The sequence below is a fragment of the Erinaceus europaeus genome, chromosome 1 (assembly GCF_950295315.1).
Source record: "Erinaceus europaeus chromosome 1, mEriEur2.1, whole genome shotgun sequence".
Taxonomy (NCBI): domain Eukaryota; kingdom Metazoa; phylum Chordata; class Mammalia; order Eulipotyphla; family Erinaceidae; genus Erinaceus; species Erinaceus europaeus.
Genome location: NC_080162.1, coordinates 150,860,635 through 150,878,737, shown reverse-complemented (window position 1 = coordinate 150,878,737; position 18,103 = coordinate 150,860,635). Strand labels below are relative to the sequence as shown.

At 52.0% G+C, this 18,103-nt stretch overlaps 1 protein-coding gene across 5 annotated transcripts in view; it reads left to right on the top strand.

Moving 5' to 3' along the window:
• The window catches only part of MROH1 (maestro heat like repeat family member 1), a 62,428-nt gene extending 44,379 nt beyond the window's left edge, over positions 1–18,049 (top strand). For 3 of the 5 annotated variants that reach the window (XM_060197474.1, XM_016185166.2, XM_060197466.1), the window contains 18 exons: positions 58–172; positions 258–353; positions 771–875; positions 7,318–7,453; positions 7,559–7,671; positions 8,460–8,612; positions 11,527–11,681; positions 12,529–12,694; positions 13,191–13,381; positions 15,410–15,547; positions 15,718–15,832; positions 16,017–16,163; positions 16,235–16,423; positions 16,686–16,841; positions 16,909–17,043; positions 17,118–17,220; positions 17,342–17,407; positions 17,814–18,049. In XM_060197474.1, coding sequence (XP_060053457.1) covers positions 58–172; positions 258–353; positions 771–875; positions 7,318–7,453; positions 7,559–7,671; positions 8,460–8,612; positions 11,527–11,681; positions 12,529–12,694; positions 13,191–13,381; positions 15,410–15,547; positions 15,718–15,832; positions 16,017–16,163; positions 16,235–16,423; positions 16,686–16,841; positions 16,909–17,043; positions 17,118–17,220; positions 17,342–17,407; positions 17,814–17,899 — 2,365 coding nt within the window. In that variant the 3' untranslated portion in view covers positions 17,900–18,049. The remainder of the gene's footprint in view (positions 1–57; positions 173–257; positions 354–770; positions 876–7,317; positions 7,454–7,558; positions 7,672–8,459; positions 8,613–11,526; positions 11,682–12,528; positions 12,695–13,190; positions 13,382–15,409; positions 15,548–15,717; positions 15,833–16,016; positions 16,164–16,234; positions 16,424–16,685; positions 16,842–16,908; positions 17,044–17,117; positions 17,221–17,341; positions 17,408–17,813) is intronic. The other 2 variants (XM_016185165.2, XM_060197492.1) reach the window with 2 other exon arrangements.
• Positions 18,050–18,103: the final 54 nt, after the last annotated feature.

The window sequence follows — 18,103 nt, the reverse complement described above, 5'->3', positions numbered from 1 at the left end:
CATGGGCAGGTGTGGGGCTGGGGGTTGTGCATACCAGGTCCTTAACTCCACGCTCAGGCCCCTGGAGCCAAGGCTGGAGGAGCCGGCACGAGCGGACATGATCCATAGCTGTCTGCACAGTGTCCTGGCCGTGCTGCCTGAGCACCAGGTAGATGGCCAAGAAAATCAGGAGGTACACACTCATGGGGTCCCCAGGCAGGGTTGTCCACTGTGTGTGGCAGGGTCCCCAGTGTGACTGGTGCCTTGTGTCTTCCAAGCTCCTATACCAAGATACCTTGCATGCCTTGGAGAACCTGCTCATCAGCCTCCTTCAGCAGGACATGACTCCTCAGGGCTTGCAGATCATGGTGGAGGTAGGATGGTGCTTGGCTGCTCTGGGCCTCACTGCCACAGGGCAGCCTCTCTGTGGTCTGCCACTCTCTGCACGTGTGGGAGTGTGGGTAGGCCTTGCCCTCCCTCCGTGGTATGGTGCTGGGAATGGAGGTGGTAGGAGCTGACTGCCTGGACCCTAAGGGTGGCAGGATGGGAGGGTGGTGGCTGTATTCTCCCTGCCCTCCACCATCTGCCTTGAGTTGGGGTCCCTCTGTGGGCCTGGCTCATTCTGGGTTCCTCAGCATGGCTGTGACTATCTGGCCAGTAGCATAGGATGACAGGTGGCCCGATAGGTCCCCACAGCTTGGAAGGGTAGCCTGGCAGGGATGATGACCCTTTTGTGGGACCCAGACTCCTCTTCCTGTGCTGGCACTTATGTGACACTCCCTCTTCCCCAGTACCTGAGTCCATGGATCAAGTCTCCTCAGGGCTACGAGCGGGAGAGAGCACTGCACTTGAGTGCCCACCTGTTGCAACACTTCCTGGAGCACCTGCAAGTCAGCGTGAGTCCCTGCTCCAGCCCTTGCTGTAGTCCCAGCTCAGCCTAGCTTTCCACGAGTGCTCTTGGGAATGTGAACTGAGCACCTGGCAGGCCAGGAGTCATCCTCAAGGCCAGCCCCAAAGGTGCCTCAGGGAGACAACCTGTTAGCTCCCATCACATCTGACGGGTACTCCCCAAATTAGCGAAGGGGCAACAGGAAAGCAGATGTAGAAAAAAAAAACAGGTGCCATTGAAAATTTGGGTACTGTCCCAGGGTATGCTGTGGGAAGGCCAGTGTGGTGGGAGTGGGTAGGAGGGGCTTGTTCCAGAGATGATCACAAGACTGTCTGAGACTCCTTACACACTCAGAGTATGAGGCTGTTTTACCAGCCCATTAATCCAAGTAGTTTAGGGGAATCTTGACAGCCCTAAAATATTCCTGTTGTGAGTTTATCAAAGATCACAAGAACTAATGGGTAATTTGCTGAGCATTAGCGACTTCAGTAGGTGTTTACCTATCCCTATGGGTTGGTGTTCTGGTTCAGATGTGGCATGATCCTGCCAGCAGAATGGCTTCATCAGTTATTGCTGGTATTCAGGAAGACTGCACATCTTTGAAGCCCCTTTTGTTACTGTAAATGGATTTGTAGTTGATTCTCTTGTGCTTCTCAGATGTATGATCATATTAGTCACAAGTGCTGATAATTTTCCCTTTCTCTCCTGTTTCTGGCCCTCGGAGGCCAGGCAGACCAGCCTCTAGTTTCACCATGAAGCACATGTGATGCAAAGATTGCTTGATTTGTGTCTTCTTTCACTCTCCGCAGCTATTTGGCTTAATGTGGATTTTTTTTCCACCCAGGTTATCACTGAGGCTCAATGCCTACACGACTCCAGCACTTCCAGCTCCCCCACTTTTTTTTATTTTGATAGAGGGTGGGAGACAGAGAAAAAGGGAGGGATGGAGAGAGAGTGAAAGACCTGAAGCACTGCTCCGCTGCTCATGAAGCCTCCCTCACCTTCAGGTGGGGCTCAGGGGCATGAACTGAGGTTCTTGTGCATGGTGTAGCGTGTGCTATACTGGGTGAATCACCACTTGGCCCCCTTTGTGAGCATTTTTGCCCAGAAGAGTTACTGGATGTTACTGTCCACTTTCCTGGCATGTTTCTGTGTATTGCAGTGCCAGGGTTTTATGAACGCATATCATCTCTGAGCCACCTCTCAAGTCTTAAAATGAGAGCTACAAAGAGGGAGTGTGAGCAGAGCACTGCTCCACCACCCATAGAGTCCTCTTGGTGCTCTCACATAGTGCCAAGGATTGAGCCGAGAACTTCATGCATGTAAAATGGGCATGTACCTCTGAGCCCTACCCTCTGGCCCCTCAGCTAGCTCTCTCTCTCTCTCTCCAGGGTTATTGCTGGGGCTCGGTGCCTGCACTATGAATCCACTGCTCCTGGAGGCTATTTTTTCCCCTTTCGTTGCCCTTGTTCATCGTTGTTGTTGTTGTTGCTGCTGTTGTTACTATCGTTGTTGTTAGATAGGACAGAGATATCTGATAAAAGAGGGAAAGACAGAAAGGGGGAGAGAGGGGCTGGGTGGTGGCGCACCTGATTGAGTGCACCTGTTACAATGCACAAGGACCCTGGTTCAAGTCCTGGTCCCCACCTGCAGAGGAAAACCTTCACAAATGGTGAAGCAGTGCTGCAGGTGTCTCTCTGTCTCTCTGTCTCTCCCCTTCCCTCTCAATTTCTGATAGTCTCTATCAAATAAATAAATAAATAAAGATAATTAAAACATTAAAAAAAAGAAAGGGGGAGAGAAAGACACCTGCAGACCTGTCTTACCATTTGCAAAGTGACCCCCCTGCAGGTTGGGAGCCAGGGGCTCGAATCAGGATCCTTACACTGGTCCTTGTGTGCCAGGCTAGCGTGAGGGTATTTCTTTTTTTTTTTTTTTTGGTATTTCTTCCCGAGCACATGCTCTCTGGGTTGGAGAGAACTTGACTGGAGCCAACCTGGGCTGCTAGTTATGCAGCGACGCAGGAGAAAGACCAGGAACTCGTGGTGGAGCAGGAACGCAATGCCTTTATTGATCAGAGACAATGCTTTTATATATTTAGAACCGGAAGTGGCAAGTCAGAAAAGGAAATGGCTAGGAAAGGGGGTGGAGAAAAGGAAAGAGTGGGGAGGTAGAAAGCTTCCGTAGCACATTTTTTAGGAGAATAGAAAAAATGCTACAAATGTTTATCTGGAACCAGAAAAGACCTAGAATTGCCAAAACAATCTTGAGAAAAAAGAACAGAACCAGAGGCATCACACTCCCAGATCTCAAACTGTATTATAGGGCCATTGTCATCAAAACTGCTTGGTACTGGAACATGAACAGACACACTGACCAGTGGAATAGAATTGAGAGCCCAGAAATGAGGCCCCACACGTATGGACATCTAATCTTTGACAAAGGGGCCCAGGCTATTACATGGGGAAAGCAGAGTCTCTTCAACAAATGGTGTTGGAAACAATGAGTTGAAACATGCAGAAGAATGAAACTGAATCACTGTATTTCACCAAATACAAAAGTAAATTCCAAGTGGATCAAGGTCTTGGATGTTAGACCAGAAACTATCAGATACTTAGAGGAAAATATTGGCAGAACTTTTTTCCGCATAAATTTTAAAGACATTTTCAATGAAACGAATCCAATTACAAGGAAGACTAAGGCAAGTATAAACCTATGGGACTACATCAAATTAAAAAGCTTCTTCACAGCAAAAGAAACCACTACCCAAACCAAGAGACCCCTCACAGAATGGGAGAAGATCTTTACATGCCATACATCAGATAAGAGTTTAATAACCAACATATATAAAGAGCTTGCCAGACTCAACAACAAGACAACAAATAACCCCATCCAAAAATGGGGGGAGGACATAGACAGAATATTCACCACAGAAGAGATCCAAAAGGCCTAGAAACACATGAAAAAATGCTCCAAGTCTCTGATTGTCAGAGAAATGCAAATCAAGACAACAATGAGATATCACTTCACTCCTGTGAGAATGTCATACATCAGAAAAGGTAACAGCAGCAAATGCTGGAGAGGGTGTGGGGTCAAAGGAACCCTCCTGCACTGCTGGTGGGAATGTCAATTGGTCCAACCTCTGTGGAGAACAGTCTGTAGAACTCTCAGAAGGCTAGAAATGGACCTACCCTATGACCCTGCAATTCCTCTCCTGGGGATATATCCTAAGGAACCCAACACATCCATCCAAAAAGATCTGTGTACACATATGTTCTTGGCAGCACAATTTGTAATAGCCAAAACCTGGAAGCAACCCAGGTGTCCAACGACAGATGAGTGGCTGAGCAAGTTGTGGTATATATATACAATGGAATACTACTCAGCTGTAAAAAATGGTGACTTCACCGTTTTCAGCTGATCTTGGATGGACCTTGAAAAAATCATGTTGAGTGAAATAAGTCAGAAACAGAAGGATGAATATGGGATGATCTCACTCTCAAGCCGAAGTTGAAAAACAAGATCAGAAAAGAAAACACAAGTCGAACCTGAAATGGAATTGGAGTATTACACCAAAGTAAAAGACTCTGGGGTGGGTGGGTGGGTGGGTGGGGAGAATACAGGTCCATGAAAGATGATGAATGACATAGTGGGGGTTGTATTGTTAAATGGGAATCTGGGGAATGTTATGCATGTACAAACTATTGTATTTACTGTTGAATGTAAAACATTAATTAAAAAAAAAAAAACAAGGACAACAAAAAAAAAAAGAAAGAAAGCTTCCGTAGCAACGGTTGCTAGAGTTTTAACTGGTGGGATTAATGTACCCTGCAGGCAGGGCAGGTCTCCAGGTAGAAAGAAGATAAATCAGGCAAAACAATGATTATGTAAATAGGCCATAATGTCAGCAATGGAGGATGGAGCAGGGGGCTGCCTGACACTTGTGCTTTGTGCCATGTATTTTTTTTTTTTTTCCTCCGGGGTTATTGCTGGGGCTCTGTGCCTGCACCACAAGTCACCATAAGTTTATCATTGTTGTGGTTATTGTTGTTGTTGTTATTGCTGTTGGATAGGACAGAGAGAAATCGAGAGGGGGGAGAGAAAGACAGACACCTGCAGACCTGCTTCACCACCCATGAAGGGGTCCCCCTGCAGATGGGGAGCTGGGGGGCTCGAACTGGGATCCTTATGCCAGTTCTTGCGCTTTGCACCATGTGTGCTTAACCACTGTGCTACTGCCCGACCCCTGTGCCGTGTGTGTTTAAACCTGGTGTGCTATCACCCAGCCCCCTCAATGCTTTCTTTCTTTCTTTCTTTTTTTTTTTTTTGGCCTCCAAAGCCGGCACTACAAATCCACTGCTCCTGGAGGCTATTTTTTCCCCTTTTTGTTGCCCTTGTTGTTTATCGTTGTTATTATTGTTGTTGTCATTGCTGTTGTTGTTGACTAGGACAGAGAGAAATGGAGAGAGAAGGGGATGACAGAGAGGGAGAGAAAGGGTGGGGGAGATAGCATAATAGTTGTGCAAACAGACTCTCATGCCTGAGGCTCTAAAGTCCCAGGTTCAATCCCCCACACCACCATAAGCCAGAGCTGAGCAGTGCTCTGGTGTTTCTCTCTGTGTCTCTCTCTCTTAAAATAAATAAATAAATAAATAAATAAATAAATAAAATATTTTTTTAAAAAAGAGGGAGAGAAAGATAGACACCTGCAGACCTGCTTCACCGCCTGTGAAACAACCCCTCTGCAGATGGAGAGCCGGGGGCTAGAACGGGGATCCTTATGCCTGTTCTTGTGCTTTGTGCCATGTGCGTTTAACCCTCTGTGCTACTGCCTGCTCCCCCCCTCAATTCTCTTTTCTTTCTCCCTTTTCTCTCTCTCTCTTTCTTTTAAATTTTATTTGGGAAAATTGAAAACATTCACATGTTAGGACATGAGAGGGAGAGAGAGAGAGAGAAGAGCGGAGCTAGTACTCACATGATGACCTGGACAGAGCCTCAGTTCCCTCTCTCTCTCTCTCTCTCTCCCTCTCTCTCCCTTTACCTCTCTAAGATTTTGTTCACTTATTAGTGAGAAAGATAGGAGGAGAGAGAGAAATAACCAGACAGACATTACTCTTGTACATGTGTTGCTGGGGATTGAACTCAGGACTTCATGCTTGAGAGTCCATGTTTCTGGTGTAACATCCAAGTCCTTGATCCACTTGGAATTTACTTTTGTATTTGATGAAATATAGGGGTTCAACTTTGTTCTTCTGCATGTTTCAACCCATTTTTTTTTCCAACACCATTTGTGGAAGAGACTCTGCTTTCCCCATTTAATAGTCTGGGCACCTTTGTCAAAGAGTAGATGTCCATAGGTGTGGGGGCTCACTTCTGGGCTCTCAATTCTATTCCACTGGTCAGTGTGTCTATTCATATTCCAGTACCAAGCAGTTTTGATGACAATGGCCCTATAATACAATTTGAGATCTGGGAGTGTGATGCCTCCAGTTCTGTTCTTTCTTCTCAGGATTGTTTTGGCAATTCTAGGTCTTTTCTGGTTCCAGATAAACATTTGTAGCATTTGTTCTATTCTCCTAAAGAATGTGCTTGGGATCTTGATGGGGATGGCATTAAATATGTAGATGGCTCTGGGTAGTATATTCATTTTGATGATGTTAACTCTTCCAACCCATGAACATGGAATATCTTTCCACTTATTTTTTTTTTTTTTTTGATGTGCCTATACTTGCATTCTTTGGGCGTTGATCGTTTTTTCCTGTGTGTGCTCCTGGGTCACCCACACGACCTGTTTGTCTTAAGCATGAGCAGGGTGTCAGACACATGGGATACCCCCTGATATCCCCTGTATCATCATGTTAGATACCCTCTTGCTTACAGCGGTAGCTACTCCCCCCAGCCTTTGACCCAATGCCATAGCCCCAACTCTTCTCTCCCTTTGGGTACCTTAGGGAGGGTGGGCTCCCCAATACACTACGGGGCAGGAGGTAGGTTGAGAGAGTGGGGAACTGCTACACTTGTAGGGGGTAGAGGGTGGAGTCTGGGTGAGGGTGGTAGGCCCCAGGAGGGGGATAAGCTCCTGTACTGCCTTGCCCTTCTGGCAGAACTTTGCCTTCTCAGAGAGGGACTCCCCCAGGTGATTACAGCTCAGCCAAGCCCTGCTGCCCCAGCCTCTTGTCAGCCCTCTGTTCCACACCCCTAGTGTCCCGTCTCCTCCCTAGTGAGGCGTCCACTCACTAGAGCTCACACTGGGACAAGTCATGGCCACAAGAAGGGCCAGTTCTGTGGGGACTGGGCTTCCTCCTGTTGTATCTGAGTCCAGTGGACATGTGACACCCCCCCCCCATATCACCCCAGGGACCTGCCCCCTTCCCTGGAATTCCTATGATGACAGTCCTCCCAAGCCTTGCTGTGTGCTCCCAGTGTCCCCACACCCTCTGTCTCTCCAGGCCCTGGTGCCTTTCCACAACCTGGGCCTCCTTGTCGGCCTCTTTGCCCCACGGTGCACAGACCTGTGGTCTGCCACACGCCAGGAGGCGGTAAGCTGCGTCCATTCGCTGCTCTACCTCCAGCTGGGATATGAGGGTGAGTATCCGCTGGGTAGGGGTGGCCAGAGGGAGGGAGTTGAGTTTGGGCTCCAGGGCTCCTGGGAAGGCCCCAGGACACCCAGGCTCCCTTCTGCCTCTGCAGGCTTTTCACGTGACTACCGGGATGATGTAGCTGAGCGGCTCCTCACCCTCAAAGAGGGCCTCCTGCATTCCGACCCGACCACTCTCTTCCACACCTGCCACAGCATCGCCCAGGTACCCTGGGCCCTCACAGTTCCTTTCATCTCACAAGCTCTGCAGGGCACTGACTGGGGTTGCAAAGAAGGCTTCACTGTAGGGGTTCCCTCAAGCAGTCAGTGGTATGGCTGTACTCCTGACCCCCAGCACTTCCTGCCCAACCCCCCACCCCCACCCCCAATCCTGCTCCAGGTTGCCTGCTCCAGGGATTGGAAGCTCCTAGAGCTGGCTTTCCCACCCTTGAAGTAGGGGGAGGAGTAGGCACTCAGGCACTGTGAAACAAACGCCCAGCTTTGGGTGAGTGGGTGAAGTGGAGACTTTTGTCTAGAGGACAGACTTCTGGTACCTCATCACTTTGAGGCTTATCTGTCCCAGTTTCCTGTTTCTCTGTCACCTCCATGTTTCTCCCTCTGCCTTCACGTCCAGCTAGACTCTGTCAGGGGAGAAGGGAAAGGGTATCTTCTTTTGCTGGGATGGCTGGGAAGTGAGGAGCCTCTGGGACAGATTGTCCCGAGCAGAACAGGCTGCCACCTATCTTTGACTACCTGGTTTCTAGAGAGTTCTCAGGTAGCCACACCAATGGAACCACTCCCAGCCCACCCCACTGCTCAGAGTAGCTTCCAGAAGGGCTGTTTTGTCTAGGGACCTCCTTCTAGTCTGGCCAGACTACTGTCCACTTGGGGAAGACCCTGTGGCCACCCCCTTACTACAGGAGCTCTAGGAGGGATGAGGGGTTGTGGCAAGAGGAAAGAGAGTCATCTTTGGTCCCCGGGACTATTCTGGAAGCAATGCTGCTCTCTGTCTAGATCATTGCAAGGCGCCTCCCACCAGATCAGCTCATCAGCCTCTTGCTGACCTTGTTTGAGAGCTTGGGAGACCTGGACAAGAATTGCTCTCGTGCCTCCACAGTCATGATCAACTGCCTACTGAAGGAACGGGGCAGCATGCTGTTGGAGAAGGTGAGTGTCTGTGGGAACAGGGCCTTGGGACACCCCTCCCTGGGCTCCCACTCCTGCTCCACAGCAGGCTGTGACCCACTGTGCTCTTTCCCTGCTGACCTGACATGGTCACATTTACCCTCCTGTGGAGCAGAGATGAGCAGTTACAGGAGAAAGGCTCAAAATGCAGGTAACAAGGTTTATGGAGGATGCAGGCTTGTGGGCCACTGAGTGAGTGTCTGAACTGTGTTGCACCCCCGGGTGTTCAGCTTCTCCAACCCGCCTGCACCTACCCCAACTCACCCCTGTGTTCTCTGGGCAGGCGTCTAGCTGACTGTCCACACTGTCAGTTAGAAATTCGGACTTCTCTACACTCTCACCACCACTTGTTCTTTTCCTTTCTTGTTTTTAATGTGGTCCTAGGGATCAAAGGTCACCTTCAGCCCCAGAAAGGCTCCACCACTCAGCAGTCTTCCCAGCCCAATTATTTTTAAATTAAATTTTATATTTTTCAAATTATTGATCACTATTGCCTGGATTGACTTGTGTCTAAGTAAGTTAATTAAAGGGTTCACAGTGGTTGAAGTTAACAGTTATTTCAATCCCTGAGTTGGAGCTCAGTGGTTTAAAAGCCTCTTTCTTTCTTTTTTTTTTTTTTCTTCCCTGTAGGCTATGGGAGCCTGAAGGCTTTTAAACTATCAATAGGCTTCTTAGCTTAATCACTGACTCCTGACCAAGAGATAAAGCAGGGTGTGGCAGAGATAATCCAGTGGTTATGCAAAGAGACTTTCACAGCCCCTCAGCTATGCCACCGAGGTATAGGTCTTCTCCTGAGTTTCCTGGTTAGATCTCTGTCCCCTGGTGTCCCTTCCTGTCGCTGCTCCAGATTCTGAGGGTAGTAGCAATGGAGACTCAGAGTTGCACTTGGTGAGTCTCTGGGGAGTCCTCTCCTCCCTTAAGCTGTCCCCTTGTTGGTGGAGCAGACTGGAGGTGGTGTCTCCACTGATAAACTGCTGAACTGTTAGCAGTCACTTAATCTCTCCTTAGGCCCCTCTCTCCTCTCTGTCACCAGCCACGCGTGTTTGTACTCACCGGTGATTTACTGGGTTCCTGTGGTCATTCTAGTCCTGTCTTGTTTCGGTCCCGGGTGGTCTCCTTTGGTATTCCTAGTTGATCCGGGAGAGGAGAGGAGAGAAAGCGATCTGCTGCTCGTAGCTCTGCCTCCAGAAGTCGAATGAATCAAATTTTATATCTTTATGAAAGAGAGAAGTTAGCAAAGCACTGTTTCCTCATCCCTGGAGCTCTCTTAGTACTATCCTCAGTGCTCTTATGTGGTAATAGTGTGGAATCCCAAGTATCATGTATGGAAGGCTGGCACTCTACCCACTGAGCCACTGTCCTGCCCCTTCCCCCCTTTTTTAATAATACCAGAGCATTGCTCAGCTGTGGCTTATGGTGGTGCAGGGGATTGAACCTGGGACTTTGGAACCTTAGGCTTAAGTCTCTGTATATAACCATTATGTTACCCCTGCCTGCCCCTTTTTTTTGTTTGTTTGTTTTCCTTTTCATAGTCAACAACTCTGGTTCTGGTCAGCATATCCCCAGTGACCTCTGGTGTTGAGTATTTCCCCACACACTTCTCAGCCACCTATGTGTCTGCTCTGGAGAAATGTCCAGTTCTTTGCCCATTCGACAGCCAGCCAGGCTACTGACATTCTTGTTGCGTTATAGCCATTGTTCTTATACCCCAAATATCAGCACTTTGTTGGATACACAATTTGCACGCATTCCCCCATTTCACTTGTGTGTTCACCCTATTAATTGTGTCCTCTGAAGCAGGAAGGCTTCAAAGCTGCACAGTCTAGTTCCTGCTGCCTGTGCTTCTGGTATTGTAGTGTTGCTGTCAAGTGCCATGTTGGGAAGCTCTCCAGGCTTTCTATAGGAGGAAGCAGTCTTGGGTTTGACCTGTTCTTGGTAAAACCAGGCATGCTTGGGGAATTGGGCGATATAGCGCAGTGGGCTAAGCGCACGTGGCGCAAAGCGCAAGGGCCGGCATAAGGATCCCGGTTTGAGCCCCAGCTCCCCACCAGCAAAGGGAGTCCCTTCACAGGCGGTGAAGCAGGTCTGTAGGTGTCTATCTTTCTCTTCCCCTCTCTGTCTTCCTCTCCTCTCTCCATTTCTCTGTCCTATCCAACAATGATGACATCAATAACAATAGTAACTATAGCAGTAAAACAAGGGCTACAAAGGTGAATAAATAAATAAATAAATAACCAGTCATGTACTTGCCTTCCCGGCAATAGTGGCAGAAAAACCTTCTATAGTACGAAGGGAATGTGCTAGGAAATGACAGGGAATGGGACAGAGCCTCTAGGAAGAGCTGATCACAATCAAGATGTTGTCCTCATATACATGTCCCAGAAAAATGGTCTATATACAGTGATAACTGGATAAATATGACTTGTCTATGTGATGAACTGTTGTCCAACAACAAAAATGAGTGGACAGACCCCCCAGCATGGGGCTACTTGGGTCAGGTGTGGCAGAAGTTGCCAGGAACCCCCTGGGCACCATGCTAGGAAGTGCCCAGAGAGGCCTCAGACGCAGCCAAGCTTGGGATATAGCAACGCAGGAAGCCAGTCCAGTGTGTCAGCCTCGGGTACTACCGCACAGGCCAGGACCTGACTCAAGCCCTCAGGCAGTCACCTGCTCACAGCTGCAGTGAGTCCTTCTTGCCCCTGTATCCAGTGGCCACAGGCTGCATCTCCTGGCACTCTCAGTCTGGTGTCCACATCCTCCAGTAGCAAGGACGCAGGACCTCACTTCTTTCCTCTGTGGCCAGCTTGAGAATAGTCAGATGCAGGGTCCCCCAGTTCCTGTTGGGGGTGCCAACCATGCTGCCTGCATGCTGACTGCCAGATTCTCCTGCCTGCAGGTACCCGAGATTGTGAGTGTGCTGCGCTCCAAGCTGCAGGAGACACAGGAGGAGCACGTCTTACAGGCGGCGCAGCATAGCATGTTCCTCCTAGCATCTCAGCACCCCGTGGCTGTGGTGTCCAGCCTGCTGGGCAGCCCCCTGCCATTTGACAGGTACAGGTCCCTTGGCCTGCTTCTTTCTGTCCTCTTGCCCCTGCACCCAGACTCCTCTACATGGGAGGCTGGGAGTCCAGGGCCCTGAGCTGGGAAGACAGGCCCCTTTGCTGTTCCCCTCAATTGCACTGGGCCTGTGACCTAGAGGCCTCTGCAGAGGTGAGGGCCAACTGTTAGGCAGAATCTGTGCTGCTCACCTGGTCCCCTCACCCCGCTGGGGAGCTCTGTCCTATCCAGGTAGGGTCCTGGAACACTTTTCTACGTATTTGCTACATTTCCACTCTGCTGAGCTTTAGCATCGTCCTTCATATTTGCCATTAGCCCTGAAGGCTCAACCCTCTTTACACTGTCCTTTCCTGCCCAGGATACCAGCACGGTGTCCTTTAGACCGTTCATATCCCCGTGTCCTGTGCTTTCCCCACCAGCTCAGGAAAAGCTTCCCACTCACCTTTCCAACTCATCAGGGAGTAGGCCACTGCCACTCCTGAAAGGGCTTTTGGTGCGCCCTCCCACTCACTCAGTGTTTGCAGAGTGTCTGCATAGATGTAGAACTTGTCCCTTTTCTGTGAGTAATTGAAGTGCTGCCCCACGATGTCTAAGCCTGGCTCAGCCTTGGTTTTTGTACCCTCTCCCCCACGGTGCCCAAGTCCCAGGGTCCCTGTTTCTGGGGCCCTCCTCCCATGCATCTCAGGTCTGTGCAGCCAAGACTTTCTCCCAGCCCATCTGCTCTGCTCACTCCGGGCATCTCATCCATGGCCTGGGCCAGAAGGTGGCTGTGAATTCAAGGCCCCACCTCCACCTGGCTGGTGCTGACTTGGGGTCTGAGGTGACTATCTCCCTGCTATAGCCACATCTGTACCCTGTGGCGTGCCCTGGCTGTAGAGCCCAGCCTCACTGCCCGGGTTCTAGCACTGCTTCTGGAGAAAATGAACAGAGATGTCCCATTCAAGGAGAGCCGGACCTTCCTGCTGAGCAGCTCCCCTGACCGTGTGGCCACATTGCTGCCCTTGGCGGTAAGGAAAGGGGCCTGCACCTGCCGTCTCTTCCCCTATCCAGACCCAAGATTACCCCCCCCCCCAGTGGTCTGTCGCCCCACCACCACCTGGCAGCTGCACTGGGGGCAGACGAGCTGGGAGCCTAGGCTCATAAAGACCCCACAGGTGTTGGCCCCCAAGGGAGACCAACTCTGTTTCATCCTGGAGAAGAAAAAATAAAGTGGGTCTGGCAACGCTCTCTGCAGTAATGCAGCTGTGAGAATTTCCTCCTTCTCTTCCACCTCTTCCTCTCCCCCCCCTTCTCCCCTCCCTACCTAGGAACCAGGAGCAGATGGTCTGGGGCCCAGCCCCAGGAAAGCCACATTCCCATCCCTGCCTCCTAGCCCAGAGGGCTGAGCAGGCCAGGGTGCACCCACATCCTGTGCCTTCCTCCTCAAGATCTGGGGTGCATACAGGGGCTTGGGGTCAGCTGAGGTCCTGGTGTGCAGCTCACTTAGAGAGGGCCTATCCTCAGGCCACCTGTGCTTTGTATGAAGTGGCATCCGCCCCGGCGTCTGGGCCTGCTGTGCTGGAGCTCTACCCCCAGCTGTTCTCAGCACTCCTGCTACGTGTCAGCTGCACCATGGGCGTCCAGCTGCCCCGCAACCTGCAGGCCAAGGAGCGGAGGAGCAGCAGCCAGGCCGCCCGGAGCCTGGAGCCTTGCAGGTAACAGCCTTGCTTGGCAGCAGAGTGGTAGGTGGGCAGGCAGAGTGCACCGGGCTGTCTGGCTGGGTCCATAACGGGAGGCTCAGTGAACTGCTGTAGGTAGACTTGTGCCCAGGGAACCTGCTCCTTCTTGGGGTGCGCCCTGCCAGGCATAACACTTGTGGCCTCTCGTCTTGAGCAGGAGGTGGGGACAGGGGAAGGCAGAGCTGACTCAGGGTGGCCACAGGCCTCTGGGGGTGCTCACAAAAGATGCAGGTGGGCTTGCTTTCAGAAGGTGGGGCTATGCTTCTTAACCTCAGCTGTATCTCAGCCTCAGCGGAATTCTTAATTCCACACCCAGAACCCCACCTTCAGACAGAAATGGCTGACACTATCCCCCTCCTTGATGCTGCTAGGCAAGTGTGCCCCCAGCCTACCAAGCCCACTCCCTCTTGGCTATGATTTACGGGCAGCAGGGTGGAGTAGTTGGTTGAGGGCAGCAGGCAGAGTGGCAGCAGCCTGGGCATTTGCCCCCAAGCTGCACTCCTGAGACTACACTGAGAACTTCAGGTTTCCAGCCAGCTGTCCAGGGCCACACTGTGAACAGTAAATGACTTCCAGCCCCACTGGGGTCTGAGTGCTCAGGAGCCCAGCTGCCTCAAGTATCCTGGGCATGGGGGCTAGGGCACTGCCAGACATTATGATCCCCTAATTGGCACAGATTATGATCCCATAAATGGCACAGATGCCAAGTCCTGGGTGCTGGGGGACACCTCATCTAAATTGCATATCCAGGACAGAGGGTAGATAGCATAACGGTTATGCAAACAGACTCTGATGCCTAAGATCCCAAGGTGCCAGGTTCAATCCTCCACACCACCATAAGCCAGAGCTGAATAGTGCTACAGTAAAAATAAATTGCATGTCCAAGACAGACCCTTGCACTATGCACTTGCAAAGGGGTGACCCTGAGTGGTACCTTGGGGCCAGGAGCAAGGTGGCACTGGGGCTGAGCTGTGGGCACCCTCACCAGAGCTGGCTTTGGCCTGGGAGCCTAGATACCATGTCAATCAGTATAGTTCTCCCTGTGCCCTTGATGTGGGCTGTCCACATTCACGGACAAAATGCCCTGTTTAGATTCTCACCCCCACGGTATCACCAGTTCTCCATAGATGCTTGGTTTCCTGTCTGGGGAAGGAGCCCCCAGGGGTAGGCTCTGTTCTCTGGTTTCAGAGCAGGACATTTCTTTGCATGGGTACAGGTGCAGCATCTGGGACCCCTTCCTGCAGTACTCAGAGGGTCCCCCACAAAGCTGTGAGTGGTGGTAAAGGCACTTGGTTCAAATGTTTGTTCCCTGCTACCCAACTTTTAACAAAGTATGTTTAATTTTAAAATTATCTTTACTGGGAGTCAGACGGTACCACAGCGGGTTAAGCACAGGTGGCACAAAGCACAAGGACTGGCATAAGGATCCGGGTTCCAGCCCCTGGCTCTCCACCTACAGGGAGTCGCTTCACAGGTCGTGAAGCAGGTCTCTGGGTATCTGTCTTCCCCTCCTCTCTCCATTTTTCTCTGTCCTATCCAACAACGACATCAGTAACAATGACTACAATAAAAAAATAAAAAAGACTTTAGCTTTCTCCCTGCAGGTGGGGACCAGGGGTTTGAACCCCCCAGTTCTCATGCATTGTTATGTGTGCCCAACCAGGTGTGCCACCACCCGGCTCTAGTCTATTTTATGTTTCACATGAAAGGAAAACCAGAACACTAATGCAGGGGGTTATCCATTTAAAAAATTTTACTAAGAGAACCAGTGCATCACTCTGGTATGTGCTCCCAGGGATTAAACTCAGGACCTCATGTTTGAGAATCGAATGCTTTATCCCTGCAGGGTGTTATTTTAAGTGAAAGGCCAGTAGAAAGCTATGGTCCACCTGTGTGTGCTACCAGGGACAGCTGGAAAGAAGGGCAGGAGAGTGGCAAGGACCTGCCTGTTTTCACAGGGCATTGTGGGTGTAGCCTGCTAAGCCCACAGCCGTGTCTCTGCAGCACTGCGGTGGAGGCACTACGGGCCATGCTACTTCGAGGCAGCAGTGAGGACGTGGTACAGCACATGGACCAGGAGGGAGGCTGGGAGATGCTGGGATCCCCAGAGGGCCACGAGGCAGGTGTTAGCCTGTTGTCCAGGTGAGCCATACTCACTCTTGTAGCCTAGGACTTGTGGCCACAGGAGTATAAAAATGGCCCCAGAGTATGAGGGGAGAGCCCTGTGCTCACCCAGGAGGGTGGGGGCAAGCAGGCTGCCCCTGAGCAGGCCGAGTGCCCTGGGGAGGTGGCAGCACTGTGTGTCCTTCCAGTGCCATGGCCAAGCTTGCAGGCCCCCGGCTGCCCCTAGTGATGAAGGTGCTGGTGAACGCACAGAGCAGCGTGTATGAGAACCAGAGGATCACTTCCACCGCCTTCCTGGCTGAGGTAGGGGCCTGGAGACCTGTGGCTAAGGTTGGGAATGTGTTCTAGGCCCACCTGTGGGGATGGGGCAGGAGCCAGAAGCTGGGGGGAGGGGATGCCCCTAGACCCAGGTTGGGAAAGGAAACTCGTCCTGTGTGCTGGGGGTCAGTGCAGTGCAAGCATGCTGTCACAACATCTCTGCCTCCAGGTGCTCAGCAGCAACGTGGTGAATGACCTGATGCTCCTAGACTCCCTGCTGGACAGCCTAACAGCACGGCAAAAGGATCCAAGTGCTGGCGTGCGGAGGCTTGTGCTCCGAGGCCTAGCCAACATGGCCTCTGGCTCCCGGGAGCAGGTGAGCTGCCCACATCTGGAAGGCTGCCCGCTGGAGATGGATGGACACCGCTGAGTGCTGGGTATTCCTAGGTGCAGACTCATGGCCCCCAGCTCTTGATGGCCATGATTGGTGGGCTGGACGACGGGGATGACCCACACAGCCTGGTGGCCTTGGAGGCCATGGCAGGCCTGGCCAGGCTGGTGGGCCTGTTGGAGCCTGGGGACCTGCACTCAGTCTTGCTGCACGTAGCTATCCGTATCCGGCCGTTCTTCGACAGTGTAGGTGGAGACGACGGGGATGGAGGTCCCCTAGGGCTCAGCCTCTGCCAGGCAGCCCACCTCTTGTCCCCTGGGGCCCAAGCAACACCACTTCCACTCTACCAGGGGTCTTTCCTTAGTAGCCTCTCCACCCCTGATCTGGGCACCCTACTGTGGATCCCTGGCAGGTCCAGGGACAAGGATGCTGTGGCTTGGGACCGGTGCCAGTGGGTGGGTGGGTGGGCTCAGCTGGACCTCATGGGATAACAGCTGCCACCCCCAGGAGAAGATGGAGTTTCGAGCCACTTCCATCCAGCTCTTTGGGCACCTCAACAAGGCCTGCCACGGGGACTGTGAAGATGTCTTCCTGGAGCAGGTGGTGGGTGGGCTGGTGCCCCTGCTGCTGCACCTGCAGGACCCCCAGGCCCTCGTGGCCAGTGTGAGTAGCCAACAAGGTGGGGTGGGTGGGGCCTGAGGGCCAAAAGACTCAGCATCACACCCTGCAGGCCTGTAAGTTTGCCCTGTGCATGTGCGCCCCCAACATGGAGTGTGAGGACCTGGAGGCCGCCTTCCAGAAGCACCTGCAAGAGGGCCGGGGGCTGCACTTCGGGGAATTTCTCAACACCACCTGCAAACACCTGGTGAGGCTGGGTGGCTGGGGTCACAGGGGCAAGGGGTGGCTACACAAGGCCAACTGAGGGAGGCCTCTCTGCAGATGCACCACTTCCCGGAGCTGCTGGGCCGCCTGGTGAGCACCAGTCTGTTCTACTTCAAGAGCTGCTGGGAAGACATCCGAGCTGCTGCCCCCATGCTCACAGGTGAGTGCACCACCTCCACTGGTCTGCCTACAGCTGACAGCACCTCCATGTTCCCTGGGAGTGCCCCTTCCACACTGCCAGGGCCAGCCGAGGTTGATGGCACACCTCCCCCCCCCCATAGGGTTCCTGGTGTTACACGTGGAGCCGGAGCACCAGCCCCAGGTGGATCTGGAGCAGCTTGTTATGGGTGAGCCCCTCTTGTGCCCCCCACCCCACCTGTCGAACTGTGTAGGCCCACTGACCCCATGGGCACCAGGGGGGACGACTAAGTGATTTTCCTGAATTTCAAAGTTTTTTTTTTTTTTTTTTTGTCATGACCTCATCGTCTCTAGTAATTCACGGAAACTTCTTAACTGTTCCAAGAGCTTAAAAAACACTAAAAAAGGAAAAACTATCTTTCCGTTGGCTCCTGGGCCCTCCCAGCAGAGGCCTGTCTTAGGGCGGTGGGCGGGTGGCCCCACACTTGGAGTGGGGTACATGAGGGGGTACTGCCCCTCAAGGCATGTTGTGAGGAGTTCTGAGTGGGGTGCTGGCAGGGGTCCAGGGGCTAGAGGCACTCCCGCAGTTACTACCTCTCTCTACCTCTCTCCCAGCACTGCAGTTCCTGCTGAGGGATCCGGCCCCCACTGTGCGTGTGAAGGCTGCAGAGACCCTGGGCCACCTGGTAAAGTTTGCCTGAGGGCGTCTAGAGCAAGACCACCTGCCCTGGGTCCCCACTCAAGGAGCCAAAGACCCGCCCCTCCACCAGGAAATTTCCAGAGGCCAAACAGGGACTGGCCAGTGTGTCCCCACCTCATTCTAATAAAGCCATTTGCTCCTCAGCAAGTGACATGGAGGTGCAATGATGTGGTCGTTCCTTCTGGAAGTCAGTAGCATGCTCCAG